At 66.0% G+C, this 22,912-nt stretch overlaps 2 protein-coding genes across 2 annotated transcripts; both read right to left on the bottom strand.

Annotated features, from left to right (window-relative positions):
• Position 1: 1 nt before the first annotated feature.
• Positions 2–11,147, bottom strand: CHLRE_03g205697v5 (uncharacterized protein). Its single transcript, XM_043061486.1, has 21 exons — positions 11,036–11,147; positions 10,790–10,944; positions 10,369–10,516; positions 9,838–10,071; positions 9,151–9,240; positions 8,619–8,750; positions 8,351–8,471; positions 7,807–7,997; positions 6,908–7,011; positions 6,190–6,353; positions 5,525–5,649; positions 4,969–5,022; positions 4,580–4,741; positions 4,132–4,171; positions 3,616–3,866; positions 3,227–3,403; positions 2,780–3,022; positions 2,172–2,525; positions 1,729–1,839; positions 1,228–1,362; positions 2–885 (listed from the first exon to the last, which is right to left on the bottom strand). Exons 1-21 carry the CDS (start codon positions 11,090–11,092, stop codon positions 475–477), a joined length of 3,459 nt encoding a protein of 1,152 aa, XP_042926667.1. The 5' UTR covers positions 11,093–11,147; the 3' UTR covers positions 2–474.
• A 74-nt stretch (positions 11,148–11,221) lies between these two features.
• On the bottom strand, positions 11,222–17,537 carry CHLRE_03g205585v5 (uncharacterized protein). Its single transcript, XM_043061483.1, has 3 exons — positions 15,164–17,537; positions 14,266–15,036; positions 11,222–14,077 (listed from the first exon to the last, which is right to left on the bottom strand). Exons 1-3 carry the CDS (start codon positions 16,817–16,819, stop codon positions 12,968–12,970), a joined length of 3,537 nt encoding a protein of 1,178 aa, XP_042926666.1. The 5' UTR covers positions 16,820–17,537; the 3' UTR covers positions 11,222–12,967.
• Positions 17,538–22,912: the final 5,375 nt, after the last annotated feature.

Raw genomic sequence — 22,912 nt, 5'->3', positions numbered from 1 at the left:
TGTGGGCGCAAGCTTACAGCCCTGAGTCCTTACAAGCTGCGGAAGGCCGGCAGCCCCCCTGGAGCACTCCGACAGCGCCCCCCTGCTCTGCTCTGACTATTCCAGCGAGAAAGCGCACGCCTATGCGGCGCGTCCTTCTGCCTACAGCGTTCGCCCTCTAGCCTACACATCTCTCAGAGCCGGTCTGTGCGGGTTCCTGATGCATCAAAAAACTGCATTGGCTGGATTCTCCGGGGTCAAAGCTCAAGCGCGTTAGGTATGCATCGATTGCACAGTGTACATTCGCATGAGAATACATGCACGATACGCTGGCATGATCGGTTCCTTACATGCACGCTACCGCCACTCGCAAACCCGTGCAAGTCAACACCACTACGCGCGCTCTGCTCGCCCGACGGTCCCGTGGCCCCCTTGCCAAGGATCAACAACAGCCTCACACCTGATTTCCCATGCCCGCAACTAACGCGCTGGCGATCACCGTGGCGGCGGGGGCGGCATCATACCCGGAGGCATCATGCCGGGAGGGGGCATCATCCCAGGTGGGAACATGCCCGGGGGAGGCATCATCATGCCGGGGGGAAACATGCCGGGGGGAGGCGGCATCATGCCCGGAGGAAACATGCCCGGAGGTGGGGGCATCATCCCAGGCGGGAACATCCCAGGAGGCGGAGGCATCATTCCCGGCGGGAACATGCCGGGGGGAGGCGGCATCATCATGCCGGGCGTGCCGGGCATGCCCATGGGCTGTGGCGGCATGCCTCGGGCTCCGCCTCCTGCTCCGCCGCCGCCGCCGCCGCCGCCGGGCTGCAGCACGCCCTGCACCCGGTTGAGCAGCTGCATGGCCATTGCGGACTGGTCCACCACCCGCTTGAAGCGGTGCATCACCTGCGGTGGCGGCGGAGGGGTGGTGGGGGTGGGGGTGGGGGTGGGCGGGGAAGTGGCGGAGGGGGCGTGTGAGAGGATACAAGGGAAGGAAGTGGCACGCACGCATGTTTGCGTATGTGTATGTGCGTGTCTGTTGTTGTTGATGCGCGCGTGTGGTCGCATGCGCCGGGTGCAGGTGTGAGAGGGCGGGCGCAAGGCGTTGCAGGGGCACACGAGGTCGACACGTGTACGGGCTGCACGGGGCCACCAGCAGGCGGCCGCGCAGCCAACCTGCCAGCCGTAGCCCCACTGCCTGCTGCATGGCCCCTCCGCTCCCCCCGCTCCCCCTCAGCCCCACAGTACCTGCGGCCGCAGTGGCTTGCCGTCCGCGTCAAGGCCCGCCGGCGCGCCCTTGCCGTCGGCGCCGGGGCCGGTGGGCGGCGGCGGCGGCGGCGAGCTGATGGCGGCGATGATGCGCGGGATGTTCATGATGGGAACCTGTGCGTTGTGTGTGTGTGTGTGTGTGTGTGTGTGTGTGTGTGTGTGTTAAAGAGCACAAGGAAAACATTGCGCGGAGGACGATGTATGCGATGCAGAGTTACGGCCGCGGATTGTGTGCGTGTGTGTGGGTGGTGGGCGCATGGAGCTGAGGGGAGCCCAAGGAGGGAGAGGGGCCCAGGAATGGAGGGTAGCCGAGGAGGGCAGGTGAAGCCAAGGTTGCGTGCAGATGCCTTGCATGCTCGCAGGCGTCCACCCAGCTGGCGCTGCTGCCCTTCCCACAGCTGTCTGTCACCCACACACAACACCCACATAACAAACATGCAAAACAACCAACAGGCCGCCAACACCACCTCGCCGCCTCACGTTTTCGTGCCATGCTCCCGACTTGGGCCTGAGCGGGTCCTTGGACAGCGTCTCCACGTGCTTGGCCACGTACGCCCACTTGCTGTCCGGGTGCATGGCGTGGAGCTCCCGCTGTGTCAGGACAGGGGCGGGCGCGAGGGGGCGCGCGTGAACGTGTGTGTGTGTGCTTGTGTGTGTGTGTGCTTGTGTGTGTGTGTGTGTGTGTCGCACTGGTGAAGCGCCAGTAGAAACGGCCAGCACCGTGTACGTGTGTGTTGGGAGCCATCTCCAGTGTCTCAAGTGCCGCGAGCGACGTGCCAAGCCTGATATACGCATGCACACCAAGTCCTGCGTGTTTTCTTCCCTTGTGCTCTCTAACCGCATGCATGCACACACCGCACATGCGCCGGGCTGGCCCCATACCCTTGCCTCCCCAGACACACGCGCACGCCGCACGTGCGCACCTGCAGCGCCTCCACGCGCCGCTGGATGGCCTCCGGGCCCTCCAGCGTCTTGATCTCGCCCTCCGCGGGCGCCGCAGGCGGCGGCGCCGCCGCGCGCGCCTCCTCCTCCTCCCGCAGCGCATCCAGGTCAGCCACCACCGCCGCTGCCGCCGCCTCCGCCTCCGCCACGGCCGCCGCCGCCGCGGCCTCCTCCTCCTCCTTGGCCTTCATGGTGGCGGCCTTGGCGGCGATGGCCGCCGCCGCCGCCTCCAGCTCGGCGGCGTGTGCGGCGGCGGGCAGCGCGGCGCAGGCGTCCAGCAGCGCCGCCACCATCTTGCGCACAGCGGGCGCGCCAGTGGCATTCAGCTCTGCGCCCTGCGGCAGGCGAACGCAAGCGTGGCAGGAGGCGGCGTGCGTCAGGACAAGGCAAACGGCGCCGCCGGGCCCTCACCAGCTTACGCCGCTGGGCCCTCACCAGCTCGTGCTAGCGCCTCCTCGTCTGTGTCACAAGGGCAGGAAGAAGCCCGGGCCCGAACCTCCGAGTGCCCTGCCTTCATGCCCGCCCCACACTCCCTTGCGTACCCCCAACCAAGCCAAAGCGGCCTCACACACTTCACGCGCGCGCCCACCTGCAGCGGCAGCGGGTTGTGCGACAGCAGCAGCTCCGTGAGGGCGCCCAGGCAGCTCAGCCCGCGCGGCACGCTGGGCAGCGCGTTGTGGTGCAGCTTGAGCGACTTGAGGCGCGACAGGGCGCCCAGGCCGGAGGGCAGCGCACGCAGGGCGTTGTGGGAGAGGTCCAGCAGCCGCAGACCCACGCAGCCGCACAGCTGGTCGGGCAGGACCGTCAGCTGGTTGGACTGGAGCACCAGCGCCTGTGTAGAGGTGTGTGTGTGTGTGTGTGTGGTGGGGGTGGAGGGGAGGGGGTGGAGGGGGGTTGACGTGCACTGCAGTAACTGGGGGAGCGGATCGACAAGCGGAGATTGAGCCATTCACCCCCCCCCACCCCCGCAGCTGACGCCTTCCCCACCCCCGCCCCCGCCCCCGCCCCGCCCCCGCGGCCCCGCGCCGCGCCGCACCTTGAGCTCTGTGAGCCGCGATATGAGCGGCGGCAGCTCCGCGACGGCGTTGCCCTGCAGCACCAGCGCCTGCAGGCGGCTCAGGCCGCCGCCCAGCAGCTCGGGCGTGAGCGGGCTGCCGGCCAGGGCGTTGGAAGAGGCCATGAGGATGGACAGCTTGGGCAGGCGGCCCAGGACCTGGAGGAGGGGCCGGAGGGGGGCGGAGGGGGCGGAGGGGGCGGAGGGTGGTGGTGGGGGCGGAGGCGTGTCTGTATAAGTACCAGCCCAACCTGGATGTCCTTCTGGCCCCCACATGGACGGCTGCCGTCCCTCCCTTCCACCTCTTTCCCTTCCCCTACCATCTTTGCAACGCCCCTCACCCCACCCCCCTGCGTGCCTCTCGCCCTCACCGGCGGCAGCTCCGTGAAGCAGTTGTGGTCCAGCACCACAGTGCTCAGGCTGCCGAACTTGTCCAGCCAGTCCGGCAGCGCAGCAGCAGCAGCCGCAGCCGCCGCGCCCACCGCCGCGTCGTCGCCGCCGCCGTCGGCCGCCGGCGCGCCCAGGCGGTTGTGCGCCATCTTGAGCTGCGTCAGCACGCCGGCGTGCGGCGCCACCTCGGCCGGCACCGTGCGCAGCCCGCAGCCCGCCAGGTCCAGCTTGTCTGCGGAGGCAGGCGGTGGTGTGCGTACCATGTGTGTGTGTTTGAATGCGTGTGTGTGTATGTGTGATTTGGGGGGGACCTAACGGATGGCACAAGGTGAAGGCGTGGATGTGGGTTGCAGCGGCCTTCTTCGCCGCTTCCCACATTGCTCTTGCCTCGAGCCTCGAGCGCAATGGCACTTAGCCCACTGCGCCAGCACGTGCCGCGGACCCTGGGCCCCGGGCCGCCCTTGCACCCTCCCGCCCTCCCGCCCTGCCGCACTCACCCGCCGCGGGGTTCAGCAGGTCCAACACCGCCATCTCGCCCTGCAGCCGTGCGGGCGGGGCGTGCGGGCGGGATGGGCGGGTGAAAGGGAGGTCGGCGCAGCGGGCGCATGCGAGCGGGCGCGAGGAAGTGAAAGCAGTCCCAGACCACCCCAGAGTCCCCGTTGCGGTCCGCCATCCACTGCAAATTAAGACCGTGAACCCTACCTCTCCCTGCCTCTGCCCCCGCAGCCCCTCCCTCGTAGCCCCCCCGCCCTTGCCCCTGCGGCCCCCGCGCCTGCCCCGGCCCCCGGCCCCGCCCACCTCCCCCGCCGCCCCCTCCCTCTCTCTACCACTTCCCTAGCTAATCAAGAATGTAATTCCCCCAATATAATACTGTTGCGGGCTACGTCTTCACTCCTTAAATAATCATGGATGTAATTTCCCCCCCTCACACACACACACGCACACCTGCGCCTCCAGTAGCGCGGCGTAGGGCTGCACCAGCGGGTTGTCCCTCAGGCTGAGCGTGGCGAGCTGTGTGAGGGGCAGCAGCTCCGTGGGCGGCCGCGTGAGGCGGTTGTGGGACAGGTCCAGAGCCGTCAGCCCCAGCAGCCGGTCCAGCTTGGGCACCTGCGGGGCAGGCGGCGGGGCGGCAACACGAGGGCGGCGAAGAGGATGCCGAGTTCGGCAGTTTGCAGGCAGCGCGAGTGCGTACATGTCTGTGCGTTCTAGGCAAGCGCATGTCGTGACATGGAGGCAGGCGGCGCATGCGGTGACCACGTGAGTAAGAGGGTGGGGGCCGCCCCCGCCGCCGCCGCCGCCTGCCGGTGTGTGTGCGTGTCCTGCCTCTGCCGCACCTTGTCCAGCCCCAGCCCCGACAGGTCCAGTGACGTCAGCGCCGTGTTGTGCACCTGCGGGCCGCGGACACACACAGGCACACACATACTTACACACATACACACATTCACGCACACGTATGTATTCACGTACGCAGACGCACACACACAGGCAGGGACGGGGAGCGGGGAGGTAGGCGGGATCGGCGTTGGGAGCAGGCCATAATGAGCTTGATGGTGGTGGGCAAGCACTACAGCTTGGAAACCCCTCCCACCCCCGTGCGCTCCCGCTGGTCGGGTTCCGGGTCTCGGTCAATTTGGGCTTGGACTTGACTGGCTCCCAAACACATAGTGAGAAGGGTGAAAGCAGCCCTACTCCCTCCCCCCCCCCACACATACACCCCCACCCCACACCCCACACACATGACACACATGGCATACAGGTATAAACGGTACCCATGGTAATGGTCACCGATCGCGGCTCGCCTTGCTTGCGCATTCGCATACGCAGTGTGGGCCCTTTCCTTTTGTGCCTTAACAGCGCATACACGCACACACGCACGTATGTCCCACCCACCTGCACCAGCAGCAGCGGGTTTGCCGCGTACAGGGCGGCCTCTGTGGGCGGCAGCGGGCAGCCCTCCAGCTGCAGCCCCTCCAGCCGCCGCATCTCGCCCACGCCCTCCGGCACATCCGCCACGCCTGCAGGGACAGGAGGTGCAGCAACCCCGGTGTAGGCGCGGCACAGCTTGAGCACGTGTGCACGCCCCGCCCGCATGCTGCCGCCATGCTTCACCCTCATGAACATGCTGTCACGGCGCTCTGCCGCTCCTTTGACCTCCCTCAAACCACCGCAGTCCCTCCTCGTGTCTTTCACTTCTCATTGGGGATGCTAAAATCCCCCTTACGCACCCTCCCCCTCGTGCCCCCCCCTGTCGCCTCTCATTTCTGGTAATGATGGGACGTGCTCATTGGGGTCGGGCACGTACAAGACACCCGCCCGCCCCGCACCTACACGCTCCCTGCATCTCCTCGCACTCTCCCTCCTTCCCTTGGCCCCCCGCGGCCCATCCGCAGCGCCATCCGCACAGCGCCATCTGCCCCCGCGTACCACGCCTTCCCACCCCCGCCTCCCGCCCCCGCTTCCCAGCCCCGCCCCCGCCAAACCCCACCCCCCTACGACTTCACTTCTTAATTAATCATGAATGTAACCTCCCCCCCCACCCCCACACTCGCACGCACCCGTGTGGTCCAGGTTGAGCTCCAGCAGGGAGGTGAGGGCGGTGAGCACGGGGGGGAAGCCGGGGCCCAGCGGGTTGAACGACACATTGAGCGCGTTCAGCTGCGTCAGGCGGCTCAGGCCGTCGGGCAGGCCCCTCAGCGCGTTGAACGACAGGTCCAGAAACCTGCGCGCGCACGCGTGTGTGTGGCGCCGGGGGGGGGGGTTACATTCATGATTTTTAAGAAGTGAAGGCGTAGGGGGGGGCAGGGTTGCAAAGATTGGTGCAGAGAAGTGCAGCGAATTAGACAGGGGGGAGTTGCATGGTGGGCGGAATGGGTAGTGGCGGGGGTGCACGATTGTGTTGGGATTGCGTGGTGAGGGAAGAGGAGGGGAAACGGGGAGGGGGAGGGATCGCTGCGGTGCAGATGGGGGGGGGGGTTGTCAGGTGGGGTGGAGGCCGCATGCGGGTGGATGACAGGGACCGGAATGCCCATGCACGTCCGGCCGGCTGGACACACACACACACACACACACACACACACACACACACACACACACACACACACACACACACACACACACACACACACACACACACACACACACACATGCATCCCCGCACCGCAATCCGCGGCCCCTGGACACTGCCCCCACTACACACGGCACCCAGACGCCCTTTCCGCCCGCAGCCCCCCCCCCCCCGCCTCGTGCCCGCCCCGCCCGCCCGCCCCCCCGCACTTGAGTGTGGCCACGCTGCCCAGCGCGTCCGGCACCTCGGCCAGGCGGCAGCAGGCCATGGACAGCTTGGCCAGCTGGCTCATGCCCAGCACAGCCACCGGGACCTGTGTGCGGTGTGTGTGGATGGGGGTTTACATTCATGATTAGTTAGGGAAGTGGTATGTTGTGTGGGGGGTTGCAAAGACTGGTACAGAGAAGTGTAGCGAAGTGGACGGCAGGCGTAGGAGGGGGGGTTTTAGCTGTTCATGGAGAGCCGGGGGATGAAGTCACATGCATGAGGTGGGGAGGAGGGGGAATTGCATGCCTGAGCCCAACGCATTGGCTGGGGCAAGGGTGGGCAGGTCGAAGGGCAGGCGCAGGGCGAGTGAGTGTGCGAGCGGACGTCCGGCCATGGGGGGCGAGGACGAACGGGGTAAGCAACGCCTGATGGAGGCAAGGCTGGAGTGATACCCGACGACAGTTATCACAGAAGGGAGTCTGCACAACACTGCGCATCTACCTATCACCAGCGCCACGTTCCAACTCATAACTCATGCCTTCCATCCCCCTCTTTTGCATTGGGTTCGGTTAACGGTAGCTTGGGCTGGTATCTACAACCCCTCCTACACACACACACACACACACACGCACGCACGCACGCACGCACGCACGCACACACACACACACACACACACACACACACACGCACACACACACACACACACACAACGCGGAGCTCGGTTTCGGGCGTAGGTATTGAGGGTAACTGCGCGCGCGTGTGTTGCGGAATTGTTCCGTTGTTTATCACACAAACACACAGACACACACATGTACACGCACACACACACACACACACACACACACACACACACACACACACACACGCACACGCACACGCACACGCACGCCTCATGCCGCACCTTTTCGAACTCGTTCTCCGACAGGAACAGGTCCACCATGGGCAGGCAGGCGAAGGTGCGCGGCAGGTCGGCCAGGCGGTTGTTGGCCAGGTACATCTGCTGCAGCACCGGCGCGGCGCCCAGCGCGGCGGGCAGCGAGGCGAGGCGGTTGAAGGACAGGTTCAGCACACCCAGGTGCTGAGGCGTCACGCCTGTGCAGCGGGCGGGCGTGCAGCGGGCGTAGTGTGCGGGTGACAGGTGGGCGCGGATGGCGGACTAGGCGCGAACTCAGATGCAACAGGCGGCCATGCATTCCCCCCTGTAGAGGCCCTGCTGCTGCCCTCTACTTCACCGTCCCAAACAACCTCCACCTTGACCCCTCCCGCTTCGTTTGGGTTCGAGCCCCCCCCCCACACACCCTACGTCTGCTGTCTACCTCGCTGCACTTCTCTGTACCATCGTGCAACGCCCCGATTCCATTGGGCTCGAGCACATGACCCCACCACCCCGTACCCCCACCCCCTGCACCTGCCTCCTCCCCCTGCACCCCTCCTGCCCTCCGCACCGTCCGCCAGGCTCTCGATGTCATTGTCCGAGGCGTTGAGCACCACCAGCCCGTTGAGCCGCAGCACCTCGGCCGGGACGGAGCGCCAGGCGTTGTGCCGCACGTCAGCCACGTACACCGCCTGCGTGCGTGGGGCGGGGGTGGGGGTGGGGGTGGGGGTGGGGGGTGGAGTGTAGATACCAGCCCACACTAAATCAAAGGCCTCTTCCCGCCCTCCTACCCGCACCTACACCCCCCCCCCTCTCACACCCCCGCCAGCAGCCCCCACCTGCAGCTTGGGCAGCTCCGCCAGCGCCGCGGGTGTGCCGCAGTACTTGGCGTCCAGCACGCCCGTCACCGCCGCCGCGCCCAGCCGCCGGGCCACCAGCGCAGACAGCGCGTTGGCGTCGGTGGGCCGAGACTGCGGGGCAGGGCGGGATAGGGTCGGGAGCTGAGAGGCGGCTGAGGCTGGTAAACACGACCGTGCGAGGAGTGTGAGTGCAGGGGCCGTGCTGCTGCAAACGCAGCCGATCAGCCGACGGCAGCCCCTCGCGACAACGCACAGCCCCGCGCCACACGCCCCAAAGCCTGCCTCCCTCCCCTTCCTGCTTCCCCCGGTCCCCGCCCTGCGTCCTACATGAACAGCTGCCGCCCCCCTCTGGTGCTGGAGCTGGAGCTGCAGCCTGTGCGGTGGTCATCAGTAGCAACGTCTGCCGTTCCACCACGATTGCCTACCGTCTATACCACTTCTTCAACCAGTCATGAATGTACGCCCCACCACCACCACACCTGCCCCCACCCTCCCCCCCGCTGCCGCCTACCCGTATGGGCAGCCCCCCCTCCCCCTCTGTGGCCGGCGCCGCGAACTTGTCCAGGTGCTGCTCCACCAGCCGGTGCTGCTCGCAGATGACCTGCGGTTAGGACGAGTGTGTGTGTGTGTGTCTGCGTGTCCGTGCACTGTTGTGCGGGGATAGGGTAGCCGTCCATGGAGAACGGAGTGAGTCAATACAAAGTCTGAAAGTGAGGGGGCAGGGGTGGAGATGGGTGGAAGATGATCACGAGGAGGGCAGCATACTGTGAACACGAACGCGCACGCACAAGGGAAACACACACACACACACACACACACACACACACACACACACACACACACACACACACTGCCGCCCTGTGCCTGCAATTCCTCTATCACCCGTAGGTGAGCTCGACTACGAACAGCGGGCGGGAATCAGGGCATTAGGCGTGCTGGGTCACCGTTGTAGCGCGCCCAGGGCGCGGCGCATACAATGCATATGGGTGCCACTCGGGGTCAGGTCGTTCGTCGATCGCCCGAGGGGGGTTTCCAGGCTTTTTGCGGGTAAGTATGACTACCGGGGTCGACGCGGCTACAAGACGCTCGGTATCGGTAGGTATCCGTAAGTAACTCCGTCGCGCCGTCTGGGCGGGCTTCGTTTTGTTGTTTTCTTTTCAACACACACACACACACATACACACACACATATACACACCTGCAGGTAGCTCATGACGGCTCGGAAGCCTGCCCCCAGCACGCTCGCCGGCAGCCGCAGGTTGGCGTTGCCCTGCAGTCGCAGCCCCGGCCCCGACCAGGGCCCCGCAGCCGGCCCCTCCTCCTCCTCTGCTGCTGCTGCTGCTGCCGCGCCCTCGCCCCGCTCCGGCTCCAGCGGCAGCCAGCCGATGTCGGGCGGCAACGTGCGCAGGTCGTTGTGGGACAGGTCCAGGTGCTGCGGCGGCGGCGGCGGCGGTGGGGAGGAGCAGGGGAGGAGTTGGCGCGGGGGCGGCAGCGCGCGGGGGCAGCAGGTGGCAGCAAGAGGCGGAGGATGGAGGGCGTGTGCGTGCACTCAGCAGCACCGACTTGGATACTGACGTGGTTATTCGTGCACCCACACGCACTTCCCGTTGCCCCCTCCCTCCCTCCCTCCCTCCCTCCCTCTCTCCCTCCCGGATGGAATGGACAACCCGTCAACCCCCCTTCGCTCCCTCCCTCGCTCCCTCCCTCCCGCCGCCTCCCCCTCTCCCACCTTGAGCGCCGTCAGCTGGAACCAGGCGCCGTCCACGTCCGCCAGCCCGCAGCGCGCCAGCTCCAGCCGCCGCAGCCGCACCAGCCCGAAAACAGCGTCGGGCACACCGGCCAGGCTGTTGTGGCTCAGCAGCAGCGTGCGCAGGCCGCTGCGGGGCAGGGCGGTGCAGAGGCGAGGGAGGGAGGGAGGGAGGGAGGGTGGGTGGTAGAAGGGGCTATCGAGTGCTGGCGGCAGCGTGCGCGCCGTGTGACAGGGACGTGTCTGCAGTTGTGGGAGTGTTTGGCAGAGCTTGCGTGTCACAGCTACCCCGATCATGTGGGGTTCGGGTCGAGGTGGGTTGCCCGCGCCTGCCAGTCAACCCTCGCTCCTTGGGATGCCCATCCCTGCTGCAACCCCGGCCCACCTGCACTTCCCCACCCACCTGCACCGAGTCAGATCACCAGGGACGCCGGAAAGCTTGTTCCCCGTCAAATCCAGTAGTTGGAGCTTCGCCACCAAGGGCAAGACCCCGCCCGGAAAGACCGAGATGGCATTCTTTGCAAGCCGCAACGCCTTGCAGTCCGGCTGTGCTTGGAGCTGCATATGTGTACCAAAAGAGCATGAATGTGCTATAAGGACATCCCAAAGGTCGGTGTTGACTAGGCTGCAAACAACCATGCACGCGTACCTCGTCGGCTGGCACCGTGGGCAGGCCCATGCCCTCCTTGTTTATTTCGCCCTCCATGCTTGCTCAAACCGTTAACAAGCCCTGGTTTCCACGCCGCGAGGAACGGCTTAACGACGCGACATGTGCACAAGTGTTTTGTGAACGTGTGAGCGTGCCAGCAGTGCGTAAGCCTTTGTGAGCTATGGTGCCATAATTGTATTACATGCGAAGGCCCCAGGATGCTCCACGGCTTTGCATGGGCATGACACCGTGGTGGCCCGCGTCCCTGTGTCCCCGCAGCTGCGTTGCAACCATGCGGGTCCTTGCGACGGGGCGGATCGGATTCTCCAAAACAAGCTTACAACCAACTACGGTAATCAAGCGCAGCCCGACCCGTTCAATCCCTGACAGCCAGCGTTATTGCCACCGCCGTGCCACAGCCCACTTCATCAAGCGTTGAGGGAACCGCCCAACAAAGGGTGCCCCTGCTGTCTGAGGATGCGGGACAAAGGACAACTGACAGCAGGCCAGCAGCATTGCAAGGTTTACTGCTATGTGCACGCAACGGGGACTTCCAACATTACCATGTCCATTTCACAGCAGGTCACGCTCAAGCGCAACCTATTCCGGACATGGGGTTCATCTTCGTGAATGGGGTACCTCTCATTCCTCACAAGGACGCACGCCCACAAAGCGCCCCTACTCGCACACGGCCTGCAAGCTCCTTGCGCCGCTTAAATTACTTACGCCTTTACAGGCAGGACTCCAACTGCCCTGCTTCCAGCAGCTCAGCCTGCTGCTGTCGTACACGGCGCGCACGCCCACACGCCGCCAGGCGCTGCCAGGGCACGCGCCACCTCGTCACTAAACGACCTGCCGTACTATTGCAACCAGTCAGTACAGCACTGCGGCACTGACTGGTGGTCTGCGGTACGGCAACCGCGGTATATAATATTATATTTGCGTCACACTAGCGCCACACGTCCACACGCCAGCCCGGACACCAGCCCAAGCCCACATCACGAGGCGACCTGACACAATACAAGTGCATCAAATAACTGACAATCAGGCCTGACCTCCTGATCCTTGGAAATGCATACAGTATGCGGAGACCCACGCCGGAGACTCCGGGTATATAATGCGGGTGCGATTCAAATTGATGTTGATGGACACGCCACGCTCCCGGCCAGTCGTGTACACGGTGCATTGCCAGCTGCTCTGCAAAGGCTACATCCACCTTGTAACCGGCGCCACCCCGTCACAGGAGTCATTCACAAAATGCTAGAGGATTGAGCACTAGAGCTGCACAGCACTTGACCACGTCCCCGCGCTTGGAGGTATAGGTATCATCCACAAATCGAACCGCGCAGATAAACGTACAAAGTGTCACCTCCCAGACACCGCGTCCCCCCTCCATCACCAGTCCACTCAGTGCCATTCCTAAGGCGAGTCTCATGCATGCAGAAGTCGATGCGGCACACGTGCCATTATTACGCCATGATGAGAGGGGATCGGCATAAGTACGGTTCGTGCGCATGCCATGCCATGACAGTTGAAAGCGTGTGGCATGGAATGCATGGCAGCATACATAGTTTTCCAGTAGCCTTGCCTGGGGTGCAGACCGGAATGAATGCTGCACTGCAACAGGCAGCGCACCATGCATACATATGCCGCGAGTTGCAATATGTAAGCGCCAGCGGGATAAAGAAAATACGTCTGCATTTTTCTCCAATACCCCATGCACAGAATCAGTACCTGCACACAGTTCTAAAATGCAAGGTCCGTACCGACGCGTTGCGTACGCTCGAATGTTGAACACAAGATGATAACAGCGGATATTGGTCCTGCGTGGGAACACCCCATGACACACCCAAGCGGCTGCGCGGCCGGCAAGCACCTCACACGCTTGTCGTGATTTTGGCCAGTCCGTCCGTCCGCCATCAAGAGAACCCGTCAGTCCTGACTGCTTGCCTCACTGACGCGACCGCGCCCGACGTAATCCATCACATCCCCACCGCCGCCACCGCCAAGCCCGCCCTGGCTGACAGCGGCGTCGCGCCGTAGTGCCGCCACTCCAACTCCCGGCGCGGAGGGCACCAACGCCGCACGCCCGGCTATGCCAGTGATGGGCTCCGCCTGCAGCGGGTGCAGCGTCGCCAGCGGAGGCACCCGCGGTGCCCAGGCCGCCTGCGCCGCCTCGCCGACCTCACTGCGGCGTGCGCCCCTGCCTGCGGGCCCGCTGTCCACGCCCACATGCGCCTCTCGCTCCGTAGCCAATGCATCAGCGCAGGTGCCGGACGGATCCGAGCTCACACCGCCTGAAGCCCATGCCACTGCGGCTGCGGGGGCGTCAGCTGCAGCGGCCGCGGCCAGCGCAGGCACAGGCATAGCAGCGGGCACGGAACCAGTTGTGCCTCTGCCGCCGCCGCTGCTGCTGCCGCCGCCGCTGCTGCTGCCTCCGCCGCTGCTGCTGCCGCCGTCACCGCCGCTCGCAGCTGCAACCGCTGCTGCGGCTGTTACGTTTGCGCCGTACGTGGCTGGGCAGGAGGCGAAGCGGCTGGGCGACGGCGGGAAAGCGTGGCTGCCGCTGCCGGCCAGGTTGGTTTGGCTCTGGTGCTGGTGGCCGTGGAGCGTCTGCATCGTGGCGAGCAGCGCGTCCGCGGCGGGGTGCAGCGTCACAGCGGAGTTGTGAGCCCCGCCGCCGCCGCCGCCGCTGCCTCCCCCAAGGCTGCTGGCCAGGACCAGCAGAGGGCCACTGCCACTGCCGCCGCTCCTCATCGGCGTCGCTTGGCGCGCCGCCAGCCCGAAGTCACGGCTGTGGCGGATGTCGTTGGTTGCGCCCACAGTGCTTGCGCAGTGCGGATGCGGCGGCGGCGGCGCTTCGCCTGACGCCGACGGTGTGGTGGCGGCGGCGTGACCACCGGCAGAGCGTACGCACGGAAGCTCTGCACCATGCCCGTGCCCGTGCGGGTGCGGTTGCAGGCCGTGGTGGGGCTGCAGGGTTGCCGCAGTGCCTGCAGCGCCCAAGCGCGGCAGTAGTGCCTCGTCAGCGGAGGTTGGCGCCTGCAGAGCGAACACAAGAAGACTCATAAGCATGGCGGCTAGATATGCCGCGCGCACGGTGTTGCACGGTGACCTAGCTATACTGTAGGGTATAGGAGCATGATGACGGTACCGTGACCACGGAGCGCTAACCTCGCACGGCCCATACCCAGCCTTCCGGCGGTCGCTGCCCCTTGCCCGGCACGTACCCGCAAACGCCAGCCGACAACGGGTGATCCCGCCGCCGCCGGAGCTCCGCCGTGAGGCGGCGGCGACACCGCCGCAGCCGGCTTGGTGGTTGGCGGCGCCGCCGCCCGCACGCCAGTCATCACCGGCAGCGGCGCCGACCCCGGACCTGCTGCAGCGGCCTCTTCGGCAGCCGCCCACGTCACAACAGCAGGTGCTGCCACAGGCGTCTGGTACCTCGCAGCGGCAGCGGCCCCGCCGCCGAACCCACTGCCGCTGCCGCTACTGCCGCTGGCACCGCTGGCACCGCTGGCACCGCTGGCAGCAGCGATGTGCACCCCGCGGCTTACACCGCTTGCCGCTGTCGCCGCTCTGACGGACGCCCCCGCATCCTGCCCCTCCAGATCCCCAACCAGCATCAGCTGCCCGGCGCTGCAGCTGCCTGCGCCCCAGCCCGCCGCCGCCGCCGCCGGGCTGAGCTGCTGCGGCGGCGCCATGGAGCCCTGCAGGCCCCCTGGCGCCCGCTGCGCAGCCGGCTGCAGGTAGGCCGCCGCCGCATACAGGGGCCCGATGTGGCCGCAATCGACACCGCCAACACCAGTCACACCATGCCCTCCGCCGCCACCGCCAGTGCGCGTCTCGCCCCGTAAAGAGCCGGTCGGCGCGGTGCCGCCAAAGAACTCCAGGGAGGGGCGCACGCGGCTGGCGCTGCCGGCAGGGCTGAACGAGCGGACAACGGCGCCAGAGGCGCCCGCGGTCAGCGGCGTGGCGAGGCTGCTCCGCAGCCTTGCAACCTGCGAAAGCATTGACAATATACTCGCCACTCAGCACACGAAGCACTTACTCCGTGAAACAGGGGTAATTACCCAAGGATGATAGCTGCGGTGTGCGAGGTAGCCAGCGCAGCGTCATGCAACCCACCTCTTGAGCGGCACCCAGCGCAGTGAGCGACGGCAGGCCAGAGCTGTCCAGGGACGCCCGCAGGTGCGCCGGCAGCGCGGGTGTGAAGTCCAGGGACGACCGCCGCTGCCGGCCACCCCGGCTGCCGCCTCGCAGCGGCAATTGCGCCTCGGCCTCCGCCGCCGCCAGCACCTGAGCGAGCGACGGCGGCTGCGGCACTGCCGGATTCTGTGCCGGCCTGGCGACAGCTGACGCACCACCGGCAACGGTGTGCATGGAAGGGCTACACAAGGCAGAGGCAGATGACGATGCAAATGAGCCGCTCCAGGGGAGCCCGTACGCAGGCGCCGCAGCTGTTGCCGGCAAGCCGCTTCCCGGGGCAAGTAGCGGCGTGTTCGGCTGCCGCTGGTTGACCCCAGACCCACTATGCAGGAAGCGCGTGCCCTTGCTTTGGTCGCTGCCGGCCTTTCCGGCTGCGTCCGGCGACGCCATGGCGGCTGGCGCCCGGTGCTGGGCGGCAGCGGGTACGCCCGCAGTGCCGGCGCTGCCGGGCGCAGGGGCGGTAGAGCCGGACAGTTCCGAGCTGATAAGCTTGTCGTAGAGCTGGGAGGTGGGCAGCGAGGTGTCGGCGGTGAGCGTGTGGGCGAGATGGGAGGCGGAGACGTCCGTGGCGGCCGTTGCCTCGCGGCGCGACCACTGGGTGTGCCCCGAGCCAGACAGCGTGCGCAGCAGCTGAGGACTGTCGCCGCCCGATGCCCCGTGCGCGGAGGCCCCTTCGGCGTAGCCCGCTGAGATGTGGGTTTGCGGAGGCTTTGGCTGCTGCTGCGGCTGGGTAGCAGCAGTAGATGCTGCACTGCTGGACTTGAAGCCGCCGCCACCACCGAAGAGACTCAAGAGGCGCCGGCCAAAGCGAGCAGCCCCGCTTGACGCGCCGCCAGCATCCCTGCCCCCGGCTACCGCTTCGACCGATGGCTTTTTCCCTGTCTTTTGCGTTGCAGCCGCTGCATCCTTCGGTGCGACAGCTTTTGGATGAGGCTGCTTTCCGCCAGCCGGCTCAAGCGGTGGGGAGCCGCGCCCGCCGACGGCGCCCTTCCGTGCGGCGATCGAGTCCATGTCCAGGGACCTGCGGGCGCCCCGGTCGGCTGCTGGGACCTCGCTAGACTTGACGTCCAGTGACGGGCGTCGCCTGGCGGGGCTCACGCCCCCCGCTGGGTGCGGGCTGGCCCTGCCAGTACTCGGTGGGTGCGGGCTGGCCCTGCCGGTGCCCGGCGCAGCAGCGCCAGCCTGCTTTGGCAGCCGCAGCGGCTGCACCGGGCTGGGGGAAGGCTTCTTTTGCTTACTGCCCCTGCTGTCAGCGCCAGGGTCTGGAGCGCGCTGCAGTGACAGTCCCATGAAAGTGTCCTCCTCCGCGCCCTCCTTTTCTTCATCGATCCTTCCTGTCTGTATCCCGTAGTCGCCATTATCTTCGTTCTTGTTGCGAGATTGCTGTAGAGGGCCACTGTTGTCGCGCCCACGCGGATGGGTCTCGAGGCTTTGCAACAAGTTGTTTAAGAACTGCGCCGACCTGTCATACTCATTCTGCAGGCCTTCGATGACAGCGCCTACATTGTGACTGCCCGCTGAGTCCATCTTGTGCGCAATCAGGCAAGGGTTACTGCTCACAATAGTGACATGCATAATGCAGTATAATTCAGTTTAAGTGTTTGGCAATCGAGGGGCCGCGCCCTGTCATCAAGATGGACGAAAGTGACGATGGGCAACCACTGGCAACCACACCTTGCAAACCTCCCAGCTCCGCAGCGCGATGGCTCGCCCTTTGTGGGGACTCACAGTCAAGTGTGGAATAGCGGGGTGGCAGTGTGTAGCTGGGACGGGCTGTGAGCGCATTGTGTCGTGAGCGAGGTTGGGAGAGGAGACTGGAGCAAGGGAGGGTTGGATCGTGTTGGAGCGCCAGGGCAAGCAACTTTATAAGTGCGGCCTCAAAGCGTTGAGCCCAGCAGGTGCTATCCCTCGAGGATATTTGGCATTGGCTTTGCCTAGACTTCAGCTTGGTCTGAGCCGTCGTCGGCTTTGGCCTCACAGCCCGAGGCGGTGCACTTTAGTGCCCGTTTGCATGTGTTCATTGTTTTCAAGAGTTTCTGCATTCGATAAATAGCCCGTCGAAGGCTGTACTGGTAGCCGAAACAAGCAAAAAAGACAACAACCCAAATGTAAGGTTCTTGCCGAGGAACTCCGAGGATAGCTAGGCTGTCGCCCCCCTTTGGGGGGCGAGCCAACTTCGAACCCCCCCCCCCCTTCACTCTCTGTGCCAGCAGTCCGATCTGCGACACAAGTCCAGCTGGCTTGAGGGGGCCGTAGCACAGCTATATCAGGAAGGGTTCAATGTGAAGTGTACGGGTGGGTGAGCGTGGGGTTGTGGGTATGTCGCGGGGGTGGCCTGACGCCTGGGCCGCAATCGCCATCGCTGTGCCCCCCTGAGGCGGACACGGCGGCGGCGGCCACAGGTGCGGGGGCTGGCAGCGGAAGTGGACTGACCTCCACCGCCCGCGTGGGGGCAGCCGCGTCTACATCGGCAGCACCGTCGGCAATCTTACCGCTCGCCTACGCGGGCATGTTGCCGCTGCGCGCGGCGCCCACACCGCTGCTACGCCGCACCTACGGCCCATCCTGCGCAACATCATCCAGTACGGTACCGACACCATGTACGCCACCCCGCTCAGCGTCGCCCCCAAACGCATCCCCCGCAGCAAGGACGACCCCAACTGGATTGCATGGTCGCGCCGCCTTGAAGGCCTGTGGACCCGTGCCGTGGATGCTTTCGCTGCAAGAGGCCTCAATGTCGCGCGCATCGCCCGCGCCCTGGCCAACCCCACCGGACTCGACTTCCTTTTCGCCACTGGCCCTCCCCCACTCCCGCCCGCCCTCCTCCCCGACGACGGCCAACCCCGACGGCTTTTTGCCTCTCGCAACTGGGCCCGCCGCATCTCCGTTGTCCACCACCACATGCGCGCCGGCCGCATCGCCCTGCCCGACCGCCTCCACAGCCTGGCCACCTACAGCATCAACTCATTGCAGCGCATGCTTCTCGCTTTGCGCAGCCTGGGCCCATCCTCCCTTCACCGCACAGCAACCCCAGCCGACATCGCAGCCATTCGCCAGGTCCTCACTGCCGCCCACGCCGCCACGCAGCGCCGCCAGCTTGACGCCCGCCCCAAGCAGCCCCTGGTCCTCCGCCTCCCAGCCCCGCTTCAGGCTCATCTCCTCGCCGCCGACGCCAGAGCCCTCCTCGCCTCGCCAGGCATTGCCCGCTTCATGCCGGACCGCATGCCCGCCGTCTCCACCGTCACCTTCCTCGCACCTCCGTCCCTGCGCCACCTCCTATGCAACGCCGCAAAAGCCAGCCGCGACCCCGGCGCCACCACCTCCTGCACCTGCCATCTCTTCCCCGCCCTTCCCCGCGACCCTGCCCACGGCCACATCTTCACCCACCGCCTACAGCCCGCCTTGACGCCGGCCGCCGCTGCCCTCTGGTCCATGGGAGCCAACACGCGCCCACCGCCTGACCCCAGCGCGCCTCTCCCCACATCCCTGGCCGACGACCTGCGGAAGTCACTCTTCGGGTACTGCCGACGCGCCGCCCGCGCCGCACGCATCACCACCGACTCCGCCACATCTTGGGTCAACGCCGCCGCCGCTGCCCTGCGCGCCACTGTCGACCCTTCCGCCGCCGCCTCCGTCGATGCCGACATGCTCCTCCACCCCGCCCCCACACCGCCGCCTCCACCGGCGTTTCCGCTGTCCGCCGCAGATGTCGCCGCCGCCACCGCCACCTTCCGCAGCGTCCGCCGCAACCTCATCATCACGGTCATGGACAAGTGCCCGGACAACTTTGTCGCCGTGTGCCCCCACCTATATCATGCCAAGCTCGCCGCCGACTTGCAAGCATCCCCCTTCTACGCCGTCGCCACCCCTGCTGACTACTCCGCCAGCCTTACCGCCGTCGGGCTTATGCTGCAGCCGCTGGGGCTCCCCTTCCACGCCGCCCGGCCGCCACCTGTCAACTACGGCACCGGCAAGTGCCACAAGACCCCCTTCGGTTTTCGCTACATCACCGCCTCCCCCGCCATCCCCACCACCGATGCCGCCGTCGTCCTCACCGGCTTCCTCCGTACGCTGGACGCCACCCTGCCGAAACTGTACGCAGCCCTCTTTCCGCGCCTGCCCCTGCGGCCGTGGCACGTCAACGGCCCCTTCGTCTCCGCCAGCCTGCTGCGCCACGCGTCCCTCGCCCCCAGGCCGATCAACCCTCTCCCCGGCGCCGGCACCACCACCTTCACGCCCACACCCCCCGCCGCCACCACCCCCACACCGACTACCCCCGCCCCGGACTTCCCCTGTGCCGTCTGCGGCCGCACCAATGGTCACGGCCTCATCCTGTGTGATCACCCCGGCGCTCGCACCGACGGCCATGCCACATGCCTCGTCGGCGCCCACGGCGCATGCTTACGACCCGCAATCAGCACACGCGCCGCCCACCGCATGGGCACCTGGCACTGCCCCCTGCACGCGCCGCAGCCTTTTGAGGACCCCGCGACATCCTGCCCCTACACTGGCACCCTCACCTTCGGCCGCACGATCCGGTACCCGCCCCCTGCCCCTGGGCCACCCATCGCCACCGTCACCTACACCGCCTCGACTGCCGCGCCATGTCAGCTGCCCGGCCCTATCTCCGCGCCGGCCGTGTGCACATATGACGTGGAACGGCTCTTCACCAACCTGCCTATTCCTACCTGCATCGAGCATTTGGTCAACCTCTTCTCCCTCGTCCTCTCCACCCTGCATGATGGAGCCGCCGGCCTCCAGTTCTACCCGTACAACCGTGCAGCCGAAGCCCAGTGGCCTACCGAAGCCGCATGGCTTGCCCGCGCCAGCCCCAAATCCACCTCCGCCGCCCGCCGCGGGCGCCCCCCGCCTGCTCCCCATCCGCATCGAGGTCTCGACGCTCACGGCCGATACTATATGTGGACGCCCGGCGTCCTCCGCACGGTGCTGCGCGCTTTGCTTGCGCATGCCTACACCTCCTACCGCGGCCAGCCCTACCTGCAAATTCGCGGCGTCGCCATGGGCGCCAACTTCGCTTCGTACGTTGCCAACCTGGTCCTTGCCTATGATGAGTTGCGCTGGCAGCGCGCACTCTACACCCGCGTCTTCATGCCCTCCGCCAGCTCCTTGTGCGCGGAAGCTTCCCTCGCCCTTGATGTGCTACTGGCGTTCCAAGATACCCAGCGGTACACCGACGACCTCCTCGGCTGCTGCAACCCCTTCCTTCCCCACCTGCTGCTGCAATCCCAATCGCTTGCCGGCATCCCTGGCATCTACTCCACCGACCTCACCTTGGCGGCCTCCGGCGCCACACCCGCCGCCGGCGTCGCCACGCCTTACCTCAACTTCGCCATCACCCCCCACAGCAGCAACATCTACGGGCACGTCGTGTACGACCTACAGCCGTACGACAAACGCGACAGCCCCAAGTTTGCGCAGCTCGGCATCTCCCGCTTCACCCCGTTCTACTCCTGCATCCCCCGGCACGTGCGCTTCAACGTTGTCATCGGCGCCCTCGTCACCCTTGCGCGGCTCTGCACCACCCTCGGCACCTTCATCACGTCAGCACGGCGCACGCTGCGGCGGCTGCATCTGCGCGCCTACCCGCGCCCCTTCCTCCGCAAAGCCCTCATGCGCTTCTATGGTCAGCATCGCCAACTGCTGCCGGGTACCATGACCTCACGCGGGCTCCTCAGCCTCCTGCCGCCCCCGGATCTGCCCCCTCCTCCGCCGGCGGCCCCGCCGCCGCCTCCCCCTCCGGCCCCCGCGCCACCAGTCGCCGCCGCCGTCGTCCTGCCGGCCCTGCCCGCACCACCGCTTCCCTTCCCTCCTGCTGGCCACGCGGCATGGTACCACGGCGACAACAACATCGGCTCAGGCGACGACATGTCCATCTCCTCTGACAGCGGCAGCGATATGTCCATCTGTTAGCAGCAGCCCCAGATGTGACGCAGCAGCGTCAGCCTCAGCCAGCACGACAGCCGTGGAGCGGCGACCGGGGCGACGGTAGCGGCGGTACCGAGCGGTGCGGTGGCTTGTAGTAGGTGTTTGGGGGGTGGGGCGCCGGTCCCGGCTGCCCTGAACCGCTCTGCGGTGCGGGGACGGCCGTGCCGGTGTTCCCGTGCTGGGCTTCTGGTTTCCAGTTTTACGGTAGGGACACAGGTCGGTGCTAAGGTTGGGGCTTGGCGCGCGTGTGGGCTTTTTCCTTGTCGGTTCGGCGCGGGTCGGGTTCTTGGGTTTGCGTTAGGGGCGCTGGTTTTCGGGAGTGTGCTGTCCCGCCGGCCGTGTGTGGGGCGTGCGGTGCGTGATCGCCGGCTTCTCGGCCGTCTTGTGGGTTGTGTGTGCGCGTGTGAGTGCCTGTTTGCGGCGGGCGCGTGTTGGCTGCGTAGGCGGGCTCCTTGGCGGGCTTTTCGTCCTGGCTGTGTTTTGCCCTGTGTGTGTGCGCGTGTCCCCTCTCCGCGCCCCCGTGCCGCAGGGCTGCTGGTTTTAAGACGCCGCCTCCTGTCTTGCCACCGGGGAGCTCTTCGTGAGCCCGGGCCCTATCCAGCCACGTACCCAAGTACCCACCTACGTACCAGCCCCAGCGCTGCCAGCCTCTGCAGCCACCCAGCGTCCCATGCCAGCTGTCCCGTGCCTCTCCCCAGCTGTCCCACCCCAGCAGTCCCACATCCGCTGTCCCCTCCCAGCTGTCCCTTCCAGTAGTCCCTTCCAGTTGTCCCTTCCAGCTGTCCCACACCAACTGTCCCACCCCAGCTGTCCCTTCGGCTCCCTTCTCAAAACGCAGCTTCAGCAAAATCTACAGCCTGCCCGACTCCCAGCGTGTGCGGCCTTCCGCCCGCCTTCCAAAACGCAACAGCCCCCGCCTCTCCTCGCCAGCCGCTCACAGCCGAAACTCTGCTTCTTTCTTTATCAGCCACAAACATCAGCCACAAACAAGGCATCGGAAACAACGCCTCGGAAACTTCCTCCCAACTAGTGCGCGGCCACAGCTCCCCTACCGAACGTCGCAGCACCTATCCTCACCATCAGCAACGCTTCCTCACCTCCGGTTGTGTTGTTGGCGTGTTGCACCGCATTCGGCCTGCCCGCCACAATTGTCGTACACATTCGGGCATTCTGCTTTGCTTCGCCTTGATCTTGCCCCTGTTTGTCACATTGTCGCCCGGCCATTGTTTTGCTGCACGCCGTTGCATTACGCTAGTGCTCGTCTACACAGCTCATCCGTGGACGCCGGTCGACTGCCTGCAGGTGCGCATCGGCTATGCTATCCGCGCGGTGTGGCGTCGCATTGAGTCTGTGTGGTGCTATCGCCTTGGCCGGGCGCCCGGAGCGTGAGGAATGCGCGTCAGCAAAACATCGACACAACCTGCCAGCTACCGTCGGTACAGTAACAGCGCGCGAACGACGCACCAATGCCTTGTCCCTTCTTGCTACGCATTTATGTGGGCACGGGTGGGAGCCACACACATCGGGACTACGCTTTCCTGCCCCTTGCCATGTTCCATCACGAGCGCGTGGGGGCGCCGGGCCTGCTCACAATTTGCTTGGCTGCACTGTTTGCCACGTCAGTGCGGCTGGGCCCTGCTTCACCCTCCTGCCCTGTGTCGCGTACACACTTGCTCCGTCAGTGCAGCGTGACTCCGCTTTTCGCCCCTGCATCCTCGTTCC

Source organism: Chlamydomonas reinhardtii, chromosome 3, assembly GCF_000002595.2.
Source record: "Chlamydomonas reinhardtii strain CC-503 cw92 mt+ chromosome 3, whole genome shotgun sequence".
Taxonomy (NCBI): domain Eukaryota; kingdom Viridiplantae; phylum Chlorophyta; class Chlorophyceae; order Chlamydomonadales; family Chlamydomonadaceae; genus Chlamydomonas; species Chlamydomonas reinhardtii.
This window is presented reverse-complemented; position numbering and strand designations above follow the sequence as displayed.